The 22349-nt window shown below is 45.8% G+C and overlaps 1 protein-coding gene across 1 annotated transcript in view; it reads right to left on the bottom strand.

Moving 5' to 3' along the window:
* FLT1 (fms related receptor tyrosine kinase 1) overlaps positions 1-22349 on the bottom strand; it is a 173959-nt gene that overhangs the window by 105470 nt on the left and 46140 nt on the right. The window contains exons 5-11 of the mRNA XM_019447888.2: positions 18199-18323; positions 14299-14461; positions 13827-13963; positions 11158-11332; positions 9819-9936; positions 7366-7535; positions 6573-6732 (exon numbers count right to left, since the gene is read on the bottom strand). Of these exons, the coding sequence (XP_019303433.2) occupies positions 6573-6732; positions 7366-7535; positions 9819-9936; positions 11158-11332; positions 13827-13963; positions 14299-14461; positions 18199-18323 (1048 nt within the window). The remainder of the gene's footprint in view (positions 1-6572; positions 6733-7365; positions 7536-9818; positions 9937-11157; positions 11333-13826; positions 13964-14298; positions 14462-18198; positions 18324-22349) is intronic.

Here is a 22349-nt window from a genome sequence, read left to right as displayed (position 1 = left end):
TCCGAGGGGCTCGCTGGCCGAAGACCAAATAAAACAAGCACAGTTTGAGGGCTAACTGGGCAAAGAACGATAATGCCTTTGCTTGGGTGGGCTGGACGAAGACTGGAGAAGGTAGTCCAGGTTGGCAGTGAGGAAAATGTGGGTTGACACCAGTAGTGGGGAAGCTGTGGGGTTTTCTTTTTTAATGGGTAATTACCGGCATTATAATTACCGAGGCGGTTCTCTGTAGCACAGAACACATGCTTACCCGTCAGACTTTTCCTAACAACCATTGTACTTTCACGAGTTGATTTTTTCAGTGAGTTTGGCATTGATCCTCAGAGTTAATCCTCAGATCAAATTGCTTTGTGATTTGTAAGAAGCAGAAGGGAAACATCAGTGTGCAACGACTAGGAAATCATTTCAAGCTTTTTTGAATGGAGAAAATGTCATTTTTAAGTGATTTTCTCATTTCACTCATGAATAGCTGTGTATTATAGGAAAGGGGAAGCGGGGCAGTTACCATCTACAGAAGGGGAAATTGAAGCACAGATTAAATAGCTGGCCAAGGTCACACAGAAGTCAGGGCCTGTGCCAAGAATAGAACCCACTTCCTCGCTTCCCAGGTCTCTGTCCCTGAGACGAGGGAATACGTATAGATAAAATAAGTAATTCCCAAATATGCTGGATCTTACAGAATTAAAACATAAATGCTAGCGGCCAATGGTGGGGATCTTTGTTTTGTACACGGTTGGCGGGAAAAGTAGGTGACTGCCAGTGCATTTGGGTCGAATACTGATGATGAGCAAAATGCATTTGCAAGATGCAAGCGATGTTTGGGGCGCCTGGGCGGCTCAGCCAGTCGAACGACCGACTCTCGGTTTCGGCTCCGGTCATGAGTCTGAGCCCTGCATCAGGCTCTGCGCTGCCACCGTGGCACCTGCTTGAAACTTCCCTTTCTCTCTCCCTCCCTTTCTGTCCCTCCCCATCTCGTGAGCACGTGCATGTGCGCGACCCCTCTCTTAAATAAACATTAAGAGACGTGTACTTTTTTAAAAAGATGCAAGCAACGTTTAATGCACGGGAAGGAGCCGAAGTTTCTCTCTGTGTACTTTTACCGGTCATCACGGACAGCCAGTAAAAGAAAAGAAAGTTTTTCACAAAGAACTCCAAACACTTAACAATTCGTTCCACTAAAGGACACCAGCGTAGTCTGTGCTGCGACTCTATTATAATCAGTGTTACTGGTGACCTTGATAGTTAGATGGAGACAGAGAACTAAAGCGGCCTGTGACGGAAAGAACCCGTGCTCTGAAAACAAAGCCGCGGTCATCAATGGTCACAGGCCTTCACCTTCCCTGGAGAAAAGACCTAAACACACTCATCATGTGACAAGCGGGCCTTAGTTTTAAAAAGAAGAAAAGGCCACCCCAGAAACAACTGGGTAGACCCTGGGCGCTGACAGGAAGGCGAGCTGCGTTGATGGGTTAACGGCGAGTGTCAGGAAGGATGACCCGGCAGCGGCTAACCGCCACTCACCAGCCTCCTGTTTGTGGGGGGCAGAGGGGCCAGCCAGGCCTAGAATTCTCCAGCCGGTTACTGGCAGGCCCCCTTGGTGCTCAAGCACGTGCGAATAAAAGCCGTCTTGCAACATGTCAGACTCTTCCCTCGAAAACGTAACTGGTTGATCTGGAGTACCAACATCACACCAAGGCTGTCCTGTCTGTTCCTTGTTCCCTCCTGGGCCCCCTAAATCCATCTCTTCTGCTTCCCAAAGAGGGTTCCCTTCCCTCCAGCCCAAGACTGTTACTCGTTCCTTGAGAGACCAACCTCCACACAGCAGGCAACCTCGTCCCAACTCGTCCCAGGGCAGCATGTGGCGAAGGACCACGCAAGCCAGACCAGCCCACCGCATGGGCGGGTCAGGAGTCCTACTTAGTTCTTCAAAATCCAGGGGGGGAGGTCAAGTTCTAGAATCTATCACGGGCTTGCCGAGTAGGAGTCAGCTCTCCCACATCCTACTCTGCCCCACCCTGGCCTTCGCCAACCCACAGGTCAGGATCACTTCCCTCCATGACCGAAACGCGTGAGCGAGGCAGGCCACAGGCCGGGACGGTTACTTCCCTCCCCCACGGCACAGTTTTGTGTGCTGTTACTGTTACCTAACTCGTCTGTATGTCCTTCATTTTTCTTCTGAGCAAAATCATGTTCCGTTTTCCTCAATTCTACAGCCCAGATCTGCTACTTTTCCATCGCTCAAGCACAGGAAAAGTCACATTTTACTTTCCAAGACTTGGGTTCCCTTCTCGGAAGCGTTGGGTTAGAAATGGTCACTGTTGGGAAACTAGCTCTATAAGTAGGCAGAAAATTCTTCTCAAGTTCCTTAAAAGTTTGGAGGCTTGTTTAGAGAATTTTACCCCACTGCTGGCGGTAATCACAACCTTGCCTTCCTAGGACAGTCTGTACCTTTTGCCAAACACATTACCTCACTTGATCCTCATCGTGTCTCTGTGAAGCGTGTGTAAATTATCTGTATTTTATATGAACAGAGGCTATAAACTACACACATGTGAAAGGTGCCGTAAGCTTAACACCCCGGTGCACACTCCCTAGGTGATGCCCACACGAAAAAGGGACAAGTTTAGGAATATCCGCTTAGAAGTCTCTGCCAGTTGCTGAGGATAAGAAGGAATCCAAAATTCCACTTCATCTGGTATTCATCAGTTATTTTAATGCTATTAAAAATTCAAAAGAGGAGCGCCCTGGAGCGGCTCAGTGGGTTAAGCGTCCGACTTCCGGTCATGCTCTCACGGTTCATGGGTTCGAGCCCCACGTCGGGCTCTGTGCCGACAGCTAGGAGCCTGGAGCCCGCTTCGGATTCTGTGTCTCCCTCTCCCTCTGCCCCTCCCCCACTCGTGCTCTGTCTTTCTCTGTCTCAAAAATACACCAACACTACAAAAAAATTTTTTTTTAATTCAAAAGAAATGTTACCCTAGCCTCCGAATGTGCCGAAGAGTAAAAGGGGAAAAGATTCTGCTATTTCCTCTCAGCTCGTTAGGAATCTGAGTTAAAAAGGACCCAACCACCCTTTTCTTCCTTTCTTTCATTCCTAACGTTTTATAAGAACTAACTTGAGGTGAATCAAAAGCATAGCTAAAACACGGCTCAGCAGTGGATCACATTTAAAAAAAAAGAAGAAGAAATTTCTGTGCATTTTATTTATGGTTCTTAATTTGAACAAAGATGAATTAGCTGAGCCGTAGTTCTGACAGTTTTAAAATATATTTATGTATTGGGGCGCCTGGGTGGCGCAGTCGGTTAAGCGTCCGACTTCAGCCAGGTCACGATCTCGTGGTCTGTGGGTTCGAGCCCCGCGTCGGGCTCTGGGCTGATGGCTCGGAGCCTGGAGCCTGCTTCCGATTCTGTGTCTCCCTCTCTCTCTGCCCCTCCCCCGTTCATGCTCTGTCTCTCTCTGTCCCCAAAATAAATAAAAAACGTTGAAAAAAAAAATTTAAAAAAAAATATATATTTATGTATTTATTGGGCTCCCGGAAACTATACGATTTAAGTCTGAACCTCTTTAACTTAGATACATGAGTCAGTGGGCCATATCAAGCCAATTAAGAAGTTGGAGCTCCTTAAAACACATTCAAACCTCGAAACTAAACTCACGCTTTGGTTGTGTCCATATGCAGACATGTCCTTTACCTAGAGCCTAAAATTTAAATACCAAGAATTATCCTATATATTCAAGAGTAATGTGCATATCAATCACCTAATCTCTTGACGGCCACGCATAGATGCCACCATGCAAATATGTTACTATGTAACTCAAAATAAGATTCTAAAAATTCATGCAATAGAACACCCTTTATTCAAATGTCACTAACTAAAATTCCTATCTACAACGGAATCTAGGTGTCAGGTACACAAAATACATTTATATAAAAACATATTTCATGGGGCGCCTGGGTGGCTCAGTCGGTTAAGTGTCCAACTTCGGCTCAGGTCACGATCTCGCGGTCCGTGAGTTCGAGCCCCGCGTCGGGCTCTGTGCTGACAGCTCAGAGCCTGGAGCTTGTTTCGGATTCTGTGTCTCCCTCTCTCTCTGACCCTCCCCCGTTCATGCTCTGTCTCTCTCTGTCTCAAAAATAAATAAACGTTAAAAAAATTAAAAACGTATTTCAAACTTCTAGTAATTAAAGAAAGATCCATGTATCTGCCAATTTTAGCTTCTGACAGTGTGAAGTAGAATTATTCTATTTGTGTCCTAGTGCACATAACTCCCATATATCTTTCTGAACAATTTCTAAGTTAAATGTACTGTTTTAACCAGCAAACGCCCAATCTGGGCCCGACACAGGTAAGCTACTCGGTCTGTTGACTGAAGAAAAAAAAAAAAAAAGAGAACTTCTGATGGATATGCACATTTTGTAGCAGATATTTCAACCAACAACATATTTTTTTATAAATGAAGCATCACTGAAAAAGTTAAAGCTTTCGTTTCTGATCTCTCTGTGATTGGTTTCAAAAATGTCTCAAATGGAGAATAAGTCAAATGGTCAACAAACATCTACTGAAGAGTTGAGGCACTCTCGGAGACTTGAGAGTAGTCCAGGAGGAGACAGAGCTCAGTAAACTTACTCTGTAAGTAACACGGGAGAAGGGGTTCAGGTACCACCGAAGAAATCGGAAAAAGACAGCAAGAGAGTTAATGTCTCCATTGTTTTACTTTGGTTGACCTCATTCCCCAAACCCTATTTTAAATCTTTTAAGTTTATTTGAGAGAGAGAGAGAGAGAGAGAGAGAGAGAGAGAGAGAGAGAGAGAGAGGGAGAGTGAGAACACAAGCTGAACAGAGAGAGGGAGAGAGAAAGAGAATCCCAAGCAAACTCCACACTGCCAGTGCGAGCCCAACATGGGGCTCAAACTCATGAACTGTGAGATCATGACCTGAGCCGAAATCTAGAGTCAGACGCTTCACCGACTGAGTCATTCAGGCACCCTCCCCAAACCACATTTTAACAGCATCATTCAAACCCAACTTCATACTATTATATTCCCACACAATTATTTTCTCAGAGTTCCTAGGTCTATCCTAAGTAGAACTGAAATTTTAGATCCATTATTATCAAAACAAAAATTAAAAACATCTACAAAAAACTATGTTTTCTACAAACATTGAACTTTATACTTTGAATAGCTTAGTTATTTTTCACGTATTTGCACGTCAGGTTGGCACAAATACGGGAATGGAGCCACAAATAGGTATGCCTACCCCTAAATTAGCAAAATCATACAAAATCTCAGTAGATCTCACTGTGTTTGGGGCTAAATAACCACAGTGGTAAAGAAGATATTCGAGCTTAGTAACTTCTCCATACTGCTGTTCTTAGAAAATTGAAAGGATATTCAGATGAGAAATCAGACGTGTGTGGCAATAGCTACTTCTTCGGAACCCTAGAGTTCATGAGCTAACTCTCACTGTCAGAATCCAAGGCCTTAGACAAAGGATTGAAACACACGGTGAAGAAACGCGGACACTGCAGGAAGAATCTAGAAAACCAAACAGCCACTTCTGTTTAGGCTGGAATTGTGTCTTTCTTATTTTTTTAGCAAGCCGATTTTGTTTTTGTTTTTGTTTTTGCTTTTGTTTTTGTTGAATAGCAATTTCCCCCAACACTCCACAAGTGGGGTGAAAGCAAACATTATGGCAAGATGATCATTCTTGGGCAGTCTCAATAATACCTTCTTGTTGCACTTATCGATTCTATTCCTGTTCTTCAAATCGGCTCCCACCAGCTGTCCTCAGCATCATCCCTCTAGACTAAACAAAAATGGGAAAAGGGCAGGCAGGGCTGTCACCGACAGGATGCAAGGAAACACCATACAGTGACCAGAAGGGAGGGATGTACCGTTCAGCAAATACACGGTGAGCGTCGACTACCACGTGCACCACGCCCTGAAGACACAGAGAAGCTCTCAGCCGGCTCGTGGTTAAGAGAAACGACACACGTACGCAAGCCTGGCAAAGTCACGATGGTGTACGAGGTGTGGTTCATACTGAAGAGGGAGAAAGGGGTCTGAATGAGGCAGTTAGGAGTGCTCGCGGCAGAGAAGCTGACACACGAACTGAGCCTTGGGGGATAAGGAAGGACTTCTAGAGGGGGGGCAGCAAATGGGTGGGAGCGCATTTCAGATGAATGGAAGAGCATGGGTAGCGATCATCAGCGCAGGGAAGGTCTCCCATCATGTCCAACGTTCACAAAACACGAAGAAGCTGAATGAGCCAAAGTCTAGGGATTCTCAGTTGAAAACAAGAGACTGGAGTTCAAACCTGAGTGTCAAAAAAGGCGAAGATAACCTGTCCCTGTGCTCCCCAAACTATAAACTAGAGAGAAAAATGATGACATGGTTAGCACTGAGTAAGGAAGAAGAGTAGCTATTGCCCCCTTTTCCCCACGGGAGGGAAAGTCTTTGCACCAAATACGGCTGCGTATTCCGTTTGCAAACTTCCATCTCTGTCCATTAAAGAATCGCGAGTCCAGGTATAACAAGTATTTGAAAGTTAGTCAGGAAACAGACTGTCCTTACCTTGCTTTGGAATGATTATGGTGACAGGGACGCCAGAACCACCTGACTGTAGGCTGAGGGATACCATAAATGGTACAAGTCAGGGTCTGTCTGCTGCCCAAGGGGTAGAGGGTCGGGTCTGGAAAGGACGACACGGCCTTTTCATAAATCTGGGGTTTCACTGGAAGGGAGATGAACAGGACAGAAGTCAAGAGCTGTACGGTGACTTTCTCCCGGGCCACAGCCTGAAGGACCACATTCCCACTGGTTTTGATGTCAGAGAAACAAACACATATTTGTTGGCATCACAGCTATTTTTTTTTTTTTTTTTAAATAGAATCGCTTTGGTAACAGTAAAGAATTGATTCCATGGTATGGACATCATGACTACAGTTATAACAAAAACATTTATTGCTTATGGAAGATAACAAGCAGACATGAAATCGTTTTGATGGGGGCATATGTGATTTTTAAAATAATTACTTAAAAGGGGCGCCTGGGTGGCTCAGTCAGTTCAGCATCCGACTTCAGCTCAGGTCATGATTTCACAGCTGGTGAGTTTGAGCCCCACATCGGGCTCCGCACTGACCGCACAGAGCCCGCCTCTAAGCCTCTGTCTCCCTCTGTCTGCTCCTCCCCCGCTCTCTCTCTCTCTCTCTCTCAAAAATAAACAAACATTTAAAAAGAAATAAATAACATAATTACTTAAAAAGTTGGTTTAACTTGATGTTGTTATATCGACTTTTGATTTACAAGTTTTCCTGACCTTCACCCCTCCCCGAAACCGGAAGGAAGCGTGAACAGGTCAACTTACCATTTACAATTAAGGTGGTGGTAAGGTTTTTAAACACATTTGACTGCTTTATGGCCAGCAAGATTGTGTAATCCCCTGCATCTTCTGCAGCAACGTCTTTGATGATTAATGAGTAGCCAAGAACCAAATAGCGAGCCGATTTCTCGGTCACAGGGAACCCATCTTTTAACCTGCGGTTAAGGGCATGATCAGGAAGTCATTCCACACTGCCTCTCTGATAGCACTTTAACACTGTCGTTTACGTTTGTGAGCTCAAGGTGATACATACGTTCGTCTCAACGTTCATTTAAAAAATTTAGACACTAAGTTTCCAGGGAAACCAGGTGGGGTTTTTAAGCTGAGACACACAGAGCGCTGGGGTGGCTCACTTGGCCTTCCAAGTGCCTGACTCTTGATCTCAGGGTCGTGAGTTCAAGCCCCACGCTGGGTGTGGAGATTACTTAAAGAAATGAAGAAAAATGAAGAAACAACTTAAAAAAAAAAAACCCCTAAACTGAGACACACTTCACATTTATTGGCAAGGAGGAAGAAGTACCTTGAAGGAAGAAAGGAAAAGTGATGGGTTTAAGGTACCCACAGGGGTGCTGCTGGTCACCATGTGACTTAAGTATTAACCCAGAAGCACTGGCTGATCCCCTCCAGATGTTTTTCAGAGTTTTCCACGACGCTTCATCGGCAGCACAAGGGCCATTGTAAGTCAGATCAACTAGATCATTTCTCCAGATAAAAAATAAAAATAGACTTTTCTATTGTGGTCTCATGTGGAGTTCTTATTAGTTGTATAAATGGTCACACCAGTTGTCCCTTTCATAAACTATAGTGAAACCAAGATTATCAAGATCTTTCCCCCGAGGGAGAACAGTTAAGGCACAAAACTCGCAAACAAAAGGTACAAAACTTAATTTTTTTTTTTTTTTTTTTTACTTTAAATATATCAACGCCTAGACATCCTGCAATTGCAAACAGAACCGAGAGTCGGGAGACTGAATGCCACCCTGTGCTGTGCACCCAACTCATCCGTTCGGACATCACGTTTCTTCAAGTTTTCTAGACTTTCTCAAAGATTTAACTCTAAAAAATTCTACGATTTCATTACATTGCAAGGTTCTTCAGCTGGGCATTTTAAAATCTCTTAGTTTACTGTGTTCCACATAAATGTAGATGCCAATAGTTCATATCCATGCAAGTTCTGCAGGCAAATTCTCATCACTAGAGAGTCTCAGTTCTAAGACAGTCCAAATGGCTATGCTCTACTTTACGACTGCAACTACGATCTTAGTTTACTTTTATTTCCCATTAGCCAGTCGGTGGTTTCGAAGATGGGCTGTGTGTGTGTTTTCAGTCCTGGCTTCATAGTTACCGAAGAAAGTAGCACTGTTTAACAGGCTCAGATCCTTTGGAAAGAGCGAATGTATCGCCTAGAGTGATTCAGTTCCTCTTAGGGAATAACGGACACTCATGGGAAATGGACTTTTGGACTTTCGGTACATCGTAAAACAAACAGAAATCTCTCTTTTACTGCGACGGCATGCGGGAGCATGGCAGAGTTTAACGTTCTCTTTAACTCCCTATTAACTATTTGAGGAAACGGAGAACAAATCCTGCAATCACGCAGTATCAAAAGCAAAATAAGGGCTGATGGAGGTGATTCTACGGTGGTACCACTTCTATATTGTCTGGGTTGTTTTCCTAATCGGTTTCGCACCGGACTCTTTGTTTAAAATGTAATGGTCTGGGCCAAAGATACTGGTGTTCAGAAATGATTTCACAGAATGACTGCAGATTATCAACAGATTACATTGTTTTACATCAGGTGTTGTGCGAACATGAAAAAAAAAACCCAAAAAAACCTGCTTCAGGAGTTTCTGAATATGCAAACTTCGAGCCAAAAAAAACCCCTTCATTAGTTCAAGTAGGTCCATTCGTCCGCCCCTGCAACTGAATAAGTCTTGTCTCTATTAATGTTTGTTTAATTTTAAAACAAGACTGGAACTTTCATCCCAGCTGTGTATAAAAGAATTATTTTCAGATAATAAAAGAATTATTATCCTCATTACAAGGGCCTGCTTCTTCAGGGTTACTAGAGCATGTTACATATTCAAGATGCTTCCTATCCATTGCCCAACACACTCCATTCAAAGGACGTTGACATCATAGAGAGGCTTAGGGTTGCAGAAATTTAGTCACAGGGAGTGAACGGCTAACCTGAACTGAGAACTCAGAAACACCTAATCCCTTGCTCTGTCCTGTGACACACCGTGTCGCCTCCCCTCCGGCCCGGTCTACCTCCTTCCCTCCCGGCCTGGAAATCCACAGAGTTCTCTGCTTTCTACTGCCGTCTGGGGAACTTATTATCTTGCTCTTTTTTTCAGGAATTCAAGTCACCGGGCTCCTGCATCTTCCTACTTAATGCGGCATATCTTAAACTGATAGGAAAATAATTATGGTCCTACCACAGGACTTCTGGCGAGGGAAATGCCTTCACTTTCATAGACAGCCTGTAAGACCGCTTGCCAGCAACAGTTTCCAACACTTGCTGTTTTCGATGTTTCACAGTGATGAACGCTTTATCTTTGAAAGGAGGGGTGATAAAATAGATTAGAAAAGACTATGTTTATCTTGACCAGAACAAAAACAATCCAACTCACTGCCTCATTCAAAGGACGGTTGCCAGCAAGGACCCAATGGCACTGAATGCTGACCAAGCCTATCGATGAGCCCCAATATCGATCCAGGAATAAAATAATTTAGAAGCACTCTCACCGGTGAAAACACTTCGCATGAAATGGCCGCAAGCGAAACAGAAAAGCAGAGGCAGGGCAACAGAAAGCAGAACACCTCACATATCCACATCACGGTAAGAGAAGAGTACAGAGACTTCTAAAAACCTGCTTGCCCAACATGAGTGTGATGGAAGAAAGTCTTCGGGCACCTGAAAATAACCGATCTGATTTCAAAAACTGACTGGAGAAAGTCAAAAGAATCCCAAAAGGGGCGCCTGGGTGGCTCAGTCGGTTAAGCGGCCGACTTCGGCTCAGGTCATGACCTCGCGGTTCTTGAGCTCGAGCCCCGCGTCGGGCTCTGTGCTGACAGCTCAGAGCCTGGAGTCTGCTTCGGATTCTGTCTCTCTCTCTTTCTCTGCCTCCCTCCCTCCCTCTCTCCCTCTCTCTCTCTCTCAAAAATAAAATAAACATTAAAAAAATTAAAGGAAAAAGAATATCAAAGGCCACTGGCAGCATTGTTCCATAGATTCTGCCCCTCACCGTTTTTCAACAGTGGAAATAAGTAAGGTTTTCAGGGACTCTAAAGAGGTTTAAGTATTTTCTTTACAGACTTTGCCTGTTGGAATTAAGCGACAACATTAGGATTTCATGAGACTAAAACCAGGGATAAAAAAATCACATCAATTCTAAGTAATTTATCACACCACATTTTCATTTCCCCTAAATCCTAGGGGTACCTGAGAGATTTCCCCCAGAGAATAAAGGAAAATCTGTCCATGTTTTTCTGGTTTGTTCATATGGAAGATGAAAAAAAATTTAATAGAGATTATAACGTGATCTTACTGAATTATTAACCACAGTTTACTGGAAAGGAAAAGATCCTCTGTCCAATTCGAAAATATTAAATTTAAAGAGCACTTAAAGCGATTTGCTTTTTGGCAGAGGCTAGGAGGGGGAGCAAATTGTATCGCTCATGATAGGGTGCCTCTTGGCCAAAAGAGAATGTCCATTTTTATAGCGCCTGCCCCAAACCCACCATGATCAGAAAGTCGAGGATGAATCTGCTTACCATATACGTGCACTGAGGTGTTAACAGATTTGAATGACGGGCCACTCTTCACATGACAAGTATAAAGTCCTTTGTCTCTGTTCTGCACATTGTCAATCATAAGAACACTGTAGAACACGTTAGCGTCGGAACTGCGTCGGCCAATTCGTTGCCTTATAGAAGCTCTCTTCTTTGTCTAGAAAGAAAATGTGTAACAAATGTAGAAACAGTCTTGTTCACGCACAAGGGTACAGCATTTCTCAGGTTATGACGGAGAACAACATTTTATGCCGAGAAGCAAACCCATCTAATGGCAAGATGTTTGGAAACTCTCTCTCTGTCTCCATGTGTTTCGAATACCTGCCCCAGTAACATTTGTTATTACTTCGTTTTCTCCAGATGGACGTTCACGTGCGTTATCTTAATGGTTTCTCCCAACAACCCAGGGAGACAGGCGGCCTTGCTGCCCTTTGACAGGTGAAGAAACTGAAGTGTCAGAGACCACGATGGGCTGGAAACTCAGGCCTTCTGAGTGTCAATCTAGTGCCTTCCCTCTAAGCACACAGCCCTCTAAACAGTCACCAGTTCTCTGCGCGTAGATATTACTAACTCAGGCAATCGTTATCTTTAGTATCTGGCGTAACGACTACTTCTCGAATAGAACACCACGTGGGTTTTCTTTCGCTCTCTTCCTAGAAATGAAGGAGACAGTCCCGAGTCCTGGCTGCATGTACTAAGCTGTAATCGTCCTGGTCTCGTGATCTCGCTCTTCGGGTGATGCTCTCCAACTTCGGCCAAATCACACCAAATGGATCTGAGGACGTGCAAAGCCACCTACCCACCGGCGGTGGCAGCGGTGGGATGTTGTCCCGTGTTTGCCTCACTGAACACCAAGAGCAGGCCCCGGGGCTCAGCGGGTGTAAATTGGCCACAATGACTCCTTCCTGGTTTTGAGAAGATGAGATCACATTGCCTTTTCCTTTCATTGTTCCTTCCCCGCCCCCCGTGTTTTAGCATTACATTTTATAACACATAATATGTTTTTTCTCCCTCTCCATCCTTCCCCATGAGGAGGCATGGAAAAGAAAGACTTTGGAAGCTGTGCAGAACTGGTCTTTGGGTCTTCAACTTAGCACTCGTCTGTGCCATGTTCAAGAAACTTCTACCCACCTGTCCTTGCATTGCCCTGTTGAAACAGACACACTGTTAGGCCACTGTCTTCCTTCTCAGCAGAAACCAGAAGGAAGATGGCAATCACCACCGTCAAAAATCAGACAGTCGGTCCCCTAAATAGAGTTACGGAAAAGCCCTCGGTCTTTGTAGGTATTACTTCTGTCTTCTCGCTTAGAGAACTCTTGCCTTCTCAAAGTTGAATAACATTGGCATTGTTTCTGTCTTCGGAAAACAGCTGATCCTGGGGTTCAGATATCTGCTTTGGTCTAACACTGCAGCCATCAGCCACACCTAGCTATCAAAATTAACATAAAAGGGGCGCCCGGTGGCTCCATCAGCTGAGCGTCTGACTTCTGTGGCCCAGGTCATGGTCGCACAGTTTTTGAGTTTGAGTCCCATGTCGGTCTCTGTGCTTAGGGCTCAGAGCCTGGAGCCTGCTTCAGAGTCTATGTTTCCCTCTCTATCTGCCCTTCCTCCACTCGCTCGCACGCTTTCTCTCTCTCTCTCTCTCTCTCTCAAAAAGTAAGACAAACGTAAAAATTTTTAAAAAATAAAGTTTAAAAATCCAATTCCTTACTCACACCAGCCACATTCTAGGTGCTCATTAGTCACATGGGGCCAGTGGTTACTATATTAGGCAGCAAAGGTATTTTGATCACAGAAAGTTCTACTAGACAGCGCCATCTTAGAAGGTAACTGGCCGTCAATAGATGTATCATCACACTCTTAGAGTAGAGCCCCTAGCAGGGCAAGAGTTTCTTCCCTCCTGGCGTTTATTGAGAATATTTGATTTCTACCCAAACCCAGAAACATCACCGAGCTGGGGCCGTGCCGCGTCAATCATACTAACGCACGGCAAGCGGGTGCCACGGGGACAGTGCGAGTTTCTTAACCGTTGATCGCAGACTCCCCATCTACACATTTTCAGACGATTGTTTGCAAGGATTTTTGCTTTGAATGAGGAAACCCGACTTGGCCTTTGTTCTTCTCGTTTTTCTGAAGGACAGCACTGCCCCTTTGTCACTTCACAGATGGAGTACGGGATGGCTGGGCCGTAATATCTCCCCTTTCCAAACACGCTCCGATCAGGCGATCAGGTGCCTGACTGTCGGCCAGTATCTTCAATTAATGCGCTGACGACAACTTTTTGTTGTTGTTCTTACAAAAGACAGTCCCTGCCTGGCATCTAGTGATAAATTTCTCTCTCATCTCTAAACCCCAGAGAAAGTTTCCAGGGATGAGACAATCCCCTCTTCCACCCGGAATCATGCGATAGAAATACCAGCCTAGACACTTCAAAACAAAACCTCCAGACATCAAAAGACCGTATCTGTGCACACATACTCCCAAAAGTCAGACCAGGAAAGCATCCCAGCAAACCCACAGCTTCCCTGTTGACTCCAACTGCCACAGGAGTCGGAATATCCTGATTTTTCCCACCTCAAAAACGCAGTGGCATTTCACTCGCCAAAAATAAGTATCGCCCTACGGGAGAAATAGAAAAAAACGTCACTCACTTCACCGGGATAACTCCAGGTCATTTGAACTCTTGTGTTCAAGGCAGTGGTAGTTGTACAGTTGAGAGTAAGAGTGCGACCTCGTAGCAACTTGACTGGGCTTGGAGTGCTTATTTGGGCATCTATGATTGTATTGGCTGCAAGCATAAGAAATGAGATTTTTTTTTTTTTTAAATCAAAGTTTCAGGGGCGCCCGGGTGGCTCAGTCGGTTAAGCGTCCGACTTCAGCTCAGGTCATGATCTCACGGCCCGTGAGTTCGAGCCCCGCGTCGGGCTCTGTGCTGACAGCCCAGAGCCTGGAGCCTGTTTCAGATTCTGTGTCTCCCTCTCTCTCTGACCCTCCCCCGTTCATGCTCTCTCTCTGTCTCAAAAATAAATAAACGTTAAAAAAAATTTTTAAACCAAAGTTTCATTAAGCAGATACACGCTGGAGCATTTTGGCTCACGTCCATGCCTCTGGAACACCACTTACTTTGTCGATAGGTAAGATAGTTTGTCTTGTACAGATGTCCGTTGACTGTTGTTTCACATGCCAGAAGCCCTATTTCTCTGTATGTGGCGTTTGCTATTATGAAACCCTTCCTGCTGTCCCAGGTTATTCGTTTTCCATCAGGGATCAGCGTATCATGTGGAAACTGAAAAGAAAGAGATGGGCTTGAACAAAATCGCACCAGCACCGTGGCGATACGGCTTCACCGATGGCTTCTGAAAACATAATTTTCACCGAAGATGCAAACAGTACAGGTAAAAACTCTAGTTTGTGCTAATTGGCTTTTTCGTTTTCTTTGCATGTAGCAAGAAACACACGATGATGATAAATTATAGTAATTATTATAAGAATTCATTATCAGCCTCCGTGACGAGCCGCACCCACCCAGGACGGACCCAGCTGTCACGTCGGACTTCCAGTGGGAGCCCTTATCACTTGGCCTCCGGGAATCAGCCTTGCAATAGACTGGCCTGATATTCGGTAGAGAAACCACTGAGGAATTTTTCCTCTGGGGCTGCCAGGTTACCCTCCCGAGTCCCATCATCTGGAGCTTTTAACAAGCCATAACTTGTCCTCCCATTTTTGCATGACTTAGTAAAGAGGTGGCTGTCCTAAGAGGACCGTAAATCATGCCAAGTCCTTGGAGATGCACACCATCGACTTGGCTCTCGCTGGGGTTATCGTCTGGGAGGGAAAACGCCAATGAAACGGACAGCAGACACAGCTGCAAACAGATGCAAAGTGCTGCCATGAATGAAGTGCTCTCAAATTCTCAGAAGCATTCCCAAACACAGTGAGTCCAAACGGAAGAAAGGAATCCATGATTTGATTGGCCCTTACGCCTTCTGCTGGACGCCAAGGACTTTATTTTTCAAGACGGCGATATAAACAACCCGCCTCGAGGTCAGGCTTTACTAAGGGGCATTGCTGCATACTGAGTGGTCCAGCCAAATTCCCCCGATGCCAGATCGCCAGCCCAATTTCAGAGGCAGAGCACCCTGGCTACCACTGTGACTTATCTCCCGCTAAAAAAGGAAAAATAATCAGACTACCTTCCCACAACAGATTATAAAGGAAAAGGCCAAACTGCCCTGAAGAAGTTTCAGATCTTTTCTGTCTTCTTTTAAGAAAGTGCACCTTGCGTTCACTGCCCTGTTTATCAATTATTTATATTGCTTGCTGAAGGAGCTAACCTGGCCGGGATTTGTGACTCTATGGCAGAAATTCCTATGTGAAAAGTCACCAGTGCCCTGTCTCCGAGAGCACGTCTGTGTTGGTCTATGTCTGTGTTTCTTAACTCTGAGAGGAACTGCAGCCTGTTTCTGAAGACCTGCACGCAAGTGAGGGATGCACTTCGTGTGTCAGTAAATCGTGATTCCATCTGCAAACTTAGGAATGCTAGGTGGAAGAGAAAGAACCTTCTCCTCTAATTCGGTGCACACGATGAAGGGAAAAGCTCGGGAGAACTGAAGTCAGGGATTGAAATTTCTGATGCCTTAACAGCAGGTGAACGCAGGGGCGCCTGGGTGGCCCGGTCGGTTAAGCGTCTGACTCCGGGTTTCGGCCCAGGTCGTGATCTCCCGGTTCGTGGGTCCGAGCCCTGCATCGCGCTCCGTGCTGACAGTGCCGGGCTTGCTTGGGATGCTCTCTCTCCCTCTCCCTCTCTCTGCTCCTCCCCTACTCGGGCTCGCTCTCTCTCTCTGTCCAATAAATAAAACTAAAACAGCGTAGCCGAACACAAGCATGTGCTGAATGTAAAAGGAAGGTTTGCTGATGGACTTCCTCAGCCCAACTGAAAAATATACTGAAGTTTCCTTTAAGGTTTTCAACTAAGTTTCGCTTACTCTCATCTCCCCTTACTGCCACTAATAGTATTCCATTGACAAAGAAACTTTGTTCAGAGGTGACCAGAGCTCATCAGCTACGGTGGTGGCTACGTGTGTCGTAAAGGGACAGGAGGATGAGCGGCCTCGAAAGAAAGGACTGTACGGGAGGCTGTCTTCAGGTGACCTTGGCTCTGCCACCGCTGGCCATGGGGAGAGGAGACGGAGGGGACAGCAAGTTAAAAGGGTTAAGAGGAGAAGCGGGGGGCACGGAGACCTTAGAGCAACTTTAGGGCATCACAGACTCGTTCCAGTATATATGGGGCAAACTCAAACCCCTATTAGAACACTATGCCTTGCTCTCTTGCTTGTGTGTATGAGAGATCTTAGGTAGAAAAACCGAGAAAACAAACTCCCTCCTCAAATTTGTGTACGTGGGAATCTGGGAGTGTTTCTTACAACAGACCAGCAATCTGCATTAGAGCAAAGAGGCAAGGGGCTTGCACGAAACAGAGACGTGCTATATTAATCACAGAGCGATTATTACGTCAAACTAAGAGGAATGGATACCATGCTTGATAAGAAGTATCACTGGAAAATCAATCAAGCATTGAGTATTAAAGTGTTAGACAGATACCCTTGAATGGGGGCTCAGTTTGGGCCAGGAACTGTGCCAAGGGCTTTTCATGCATCACCTCAGCTACTTCCTCACACCCACGAGAGGCGGGTGCTACTGTAATCACTCCTATCTCTCCAGTGAGGAAACTGAGGTGGAGGGAGTTCTGATAACTAGCCAGTTTGCCCAGCAGGTTAAGTGGCCGGGTGGTAAGAATCCAGGCAGCGTGCCACAGGGCTCTGCTCTGAACCACGCTGGCCTTTCTCCTGTACCAACTAAACCATTAGCAAAGGTGGCAAGGGCATGGAAGGAGGAGTCAGGATACGGATTCCGATGGCCATTGTGGCCTGCGGTGGGAGGGTCTTCAACTCCTCCAGAACCTCAGTTTTTCCTTCCACCAGTTGGGTTAGCTCCTCTGGCCATTTCCGGCTCTGAAATATACTGCTTTTCAACATGGGTGGTGACACACAGATACAATGGAAGCCAAGCCCTGTCACCGATGGACTATATCGAGGGCTTCTATCAAATCAGTAATGTAGGAAAGCGAAGGCAAGGGAAGAAGACGCTTCCATCACACTCCAGGATTCAAGGTCAACAGTGATAGCGAAAATCACTCTGAACTTTTCCAACTCGACTACCACCATCACCAAACTCCTCCGGAGTACCCACAGTGTGAGCAGTCATGCCGGGTGCTGCCTTGGGACGGCCTTAACTTCCCCCTTTAAAGCTCAAAGCTCTTAGGAGTCACCACAGCTTTCCGCCTGGGGAGTTCTTGTCCAACTTTCAACCCTAGTCCACTCCCAAACTCTTACTGCCGATGAATTAGCCGGAATGTCACATTTTAGTCCTTGTCTTTATTAGATTCGACTCCAAATCTTTTTCCTTCTCCACGTGCATAATTTATAACACGGTATAAAGAATAAAAAAAATCTCAAGCATAACTTTCTCTCCCCCTCTCTTCCCTTTTCCTAAGCAGCTAAGTTTGGATGCCCAGCAGGAGATAAGCTTGTTGTTACCAGGAACTTCGCGACTCAAACCCAAGGTGGTGGCTCCCTAGGCACTTGTCTCATCGTTCCGTCCTCAGCAAAAATCTAGATTAACCGCTCTCTGCCAAGCTACTGACTCACAGAAGCAAGAGAACTGGGTTTTTTTCCCCCCACATTGCAGACATTTGGATTTGTGGCAATATAGAAACATTCCCACAATTTTAGTTCTTTCATTATATTCACACACGTTTATGCCCACGTTATCATTTTATTTCATTTAAATACATGCATGGGAAGGACGTCTAGCACTTATCCTTTATAGTCAAAAGACACTCCAGAAAAGTCCACTGAGCAGCCCGAATGTCTGTAAGAAAACCATTCCAGAGCGATAAAATGACGAATTCACCGTGCTCATTTGCAGTAAAGGTATTCTGAGAGAAGCATTGCTCGGCTTTACCTTTTTTAAAGTAACAGTGACGTTAGGTGACGTGACCCGGCAGGGGATGACGACCTCCCTTCCTTCAGTCATATATATAATTTCAGGTATTTCACTGTGCATCTCTAAGAAAGGTCTATCTGTATCTGAATGAGAAGAAAATGCAAAAAAAACAAAACAAAACATATATGTAAGTGGTTGTATGAAGAACGTGTAGACATTATGGCTGGTGAAACAGTATGGTTATGTCAAAGGTCCCCTATCACGTGACCCATAAATTCACACATTCTCGTCTCTGAATTTGGCCCTCTGTTTCTGCCCAGGAAAAGAATGCTTCTATAGCGAACCAGGTTCCTTCTTCTGTTCCGGCCTGGGGTCAGATTGCCCGATGCCCCGGATGTGCAATTGTGAAACAGGCGGGGTGGCGGTGGGTGTAGGTCACTATGGGAAAGAAACCGTGAAAGTGCAGGGAAAAAGCAAGGAGAGTATTCTGCATAAACTTCTTGCCACAGCTACGCTAAGTGCCTCAGGAAGCGCCCCCCGGAGCCTTTGGAAGGAGTCAAAGGGCCCTGGATGCGATGGTCAGTTGACTTTGGAGCACAGAGGACGGCAGATAGAGGTAATGCAGACGCATCGACTTGGAGACAGGATTAGCATTTGAATGACAGAAGCCTGACTTCAAGACCATCCCCAGCAGACTGATCATGAACGAGAAGCTCTGAGCTGCTTAGGACAACGGGAAAGGTTGGAGAAGCAGTGTTGAAGACCACATTCACCTCACAGGCATATCAGAGGTCTTTGGGTACGCACTACATATCTACGAATGGCGTAACGTGTGCCAGTGCATGCAAAAGGACTGGAGAAGGCTTTAAACAATCACCCAGATACCACCCTTAAAAAGTATGGCATCTGGCCAAGTCTCAGAGGCCAGAAGGATTCAAACCACCTGTTCAGCTTCCCTGTGGTTCCTCTGGGGACCAGAAAGGCCTCATATGTCTTAGAAACATTTGCACGGTCTACCTTGCCCTTGCCCTCAAGAGCCCGCTGCCATTTCATGACCTCTTCAGGAGTCGCTGTGCTCCCATCTTCTGCCCTTGACTCCAGCCTTACACGCCCAGATGGAAAGAACCCCAGTGTCTACTCTCTCCATCTGGGCCTGAAAGACCCAACTAGGTCCCCACCTGCTTGCTGTACTTTAGGAAGCTCACTCTGGATGCCGAATGGAGAATGGAAAGAAACAGAGCAAGAAAGAGGCAGTGGTTGCCTAGACTAGCTGGTGGCTATGAGGTTGTCATGGGTAGAACCGTGTCCCCCCAAAAAACAAAAGGTTGAAGTCCTGACCCCCAGGACTTCAGAAAGTGACCTCGTTTGGGTCAAATGGAACCAATGCCCATGAAATTATCAGTTACGTACGGCGGGCCCCTACTCTGGTGCGACTGGTGGCCATAAGAAGATGGGCCTACGTTGACAGACGTCGGAGGGAGAAGCCACATGAAGACCCAGGGAGAGACTGGAGAGCCGCAGGTGCAAGTCAGGGGAGGCCAAGGATCGCCAGCAACCACCACAAGGTAGGAAGAAGCCAGGGAGGGTCCCCCTGCCGGCGTCCGAGGTAGCATGGCCCTCTGACACCTTGGCTCCAACTTCTAGTTTCTAGAATGTGAGACAATAAATTCGTGTAGTTTTAATCCCCCAACCCCTGCAAAAAAGATGATACTGCTGTAGCCTGCTTAAGATGGAATCATTTGGAACACACTAGATACTAGAAAGACCCTATTATCACAGCCCAGCTCACATGCCCTAGATTTCTAAATAATTCCTCCTTGTCCTCTGGGAAGCGTGCTGGGCCGGCCCCTTCCTTACACCCTTTCTCCGCCCAGCCCACCCTCTGGGCTTTCCTCCTGGGCTATCCCACTTCAAATACTGGGTGCTGAACGGGCAGGTTACTTCTCTGGCTACACGCTGGATGGAGAGTTCCTAGAGGAGAAGAAACAGACCATAGTCATCCCCGTCTGACGTGCACTGAACGAACGAATGACCAAACGAACGAACAAATGAACAAAATGAAGGGCTACCCAACAACCCTCCTTTCACAGATGAGAAGACGGAGGTGTAAATATGAGAAGTGACGTGAGCAGAGCCAGGCCTGGAGGCCTCCTGACCTCCTTCCCCGTCCCCACCCTCAGGGCTGGCATTCCCCCTCCCCTCCCCCCCTTCCCCCTGCCCCCCTCCCCCCGCTCAGGAAGGGCTGCATCTGGCAATCGCTCCTCAGAGACTGAGGCTGATTCTCAGACATTCAGTGGGGAAAGGATGTGCCCTGTGTCCTACTGTCTGGCAATGGAGCAGTTCGGAGAAGAGGACAATCACCAAGGGGCCAGGGCGGTGAGGGGGAGCCCGGGCACAAGGCCCTTACGAGGCTGAGTCGGGGGGGGAAGCAACAGGTCATGGTGGTTAAGAGCACACAGGCCAATCATTTTAGCCTCTGTCCTTCATCTGCAAAATGAACTTCAAAGGGTTCTTATGAGGGTTACATGAAGAACACTTACCTGGCAGACAGTGACCACTATAGGCGTGCTAACTGTGGCTTTTCTTATTATCATGAGAGATTTGAACTTAGGGACAGTAGGTGTTAGGGTATACGAAAATCACAAACTATACCCGTGATCTTAACGATAAAAGGCAGAAATACACATTCATATATGGCGTAGGAAAAAGACAAATGAATACACTAAAATGTTTGAGGAGTGGCTTTACAGATTATTTTCTTATTTACCTTTTTATAGATTGTCAGACGGTCTAGAACGAGCATATGTTATTTTACAATAACATTTTGAATTATTGAAGGTAGGTCTCGAATTCTAAAGCAGCGTCCATTTTTACTTGAGGAAAACTACCAATTCTGCATTGGATTTATTTCAGTTTTGCACAACAGAATGGGACATTAACTGCACAGTTAATATGATATTTCTACCGGGAGAGCTCAGTGGGTGTAGCGACATATGGAGGGAGGAAAAGTTAATTATGCAGAGACAAAGATTCACTTATCAGCACAAAATTCCTCCCCTAAATAAAGTTGCTGAGCTAGACTTTCAGCCAGAAACTATTGGGATTTGATCATTCCTTTCCTTCCTCCCGTGAGTCTGTATTTTTGTCTTCTTTGTGAGTCCCAAGGTAAACACAAACACCAGGAAATGGTTTAATTCATGTAACTGAACTGTAGATCCTTCACATTTAATTTGCTGTCTCCTTAAGCAATAGTTTTCAACAAAGGGCCCTGGCATAAAAAGTTTGTGCAGGAAACAGTAAACATCAGTGTAGTCATTTCTAGGCTAATGAATGCCAATCCCAAATGAAAACAGAAGAGGTAAACTCACCGTGCCTTTGAATTTCTCCTTTTCCTTTTGTCACTTTGGGTCGCCCAAACGCTTGAATTTTACTACAGCTATTGGCCTTTAAAATCCAATACCCATACCAGCTCTGGGCGCACTACGGTTCTGTTCAAAACTTCAGTGAATTGCGTCCGTTCCAACACAATGCAAGACACATCATTTGTATCAAGTCAACAGCAGCATTGAAATCCACTGTGTTTGCAAATCGGCTGATGACTGCGGATACACACACACGCGCGCACACACACACGCACACAATATGCTCTGGGCTTATTAATAGTATATACTTCCTCTGCAATTTGCTTCAAGGAAGGGCCAAGAATGAACTTGCCTGACATATTCTAATACAAACATTTTTTGTTTTGTAGGACCATAGATACAGAAGAGGTCACGGTTCCATTAATATCACCAGTAAAACCACTTACAACTCCCATAGGACGCATTTGTCTTTGTCACAAAATTAAAAATGACTTCTAAACCCCGCCAGCACTGCAGAGTGGTTTCCTGAGGCCAAATTGGCCGGTTGTCGAGTGAGGAAGAGCTGCTCCAAAGATTGTCGGTGTTCTGGCAGTGCAGACATGCTGTCACCAGGGACTCGCGCCGACGCACAGCTAGGTAGAGGTCATGCCACCCTCCCCTCTCTGAGCCCTCAGAGCTCAAAGCCATGAGAGGAAACTGGCACAGAATAGGAGGTTTTCTCATCCAATGCGAGTATCTGGGCTACCTCCTTCAGGACAACAAGCGGGCTCGGACACAGAGAAAGATCAACCAGGGACCCTTGCTCTG

This window comes from Panthera pardus, unplaced genomic scaffold (assembly GCF_024362965.1).
Source record: "Panthera pardus isolate Hobbes unplaced genomic scaffold, ASM2436296v1 HiC_scaffold_1, whole genome shotgun sequence".
Classification (NCBI taxonomy): Eukaryota; Metazoa; Chordata; class Mammalia; order Carnivora; family Felidae; genus Panthera; species Panthera pardus.
The sequence above is the reverse complement of the archived record's forward strand: the minus strand, read 5'-3'. Positions and strand labels throughout refer to the sequence as shown.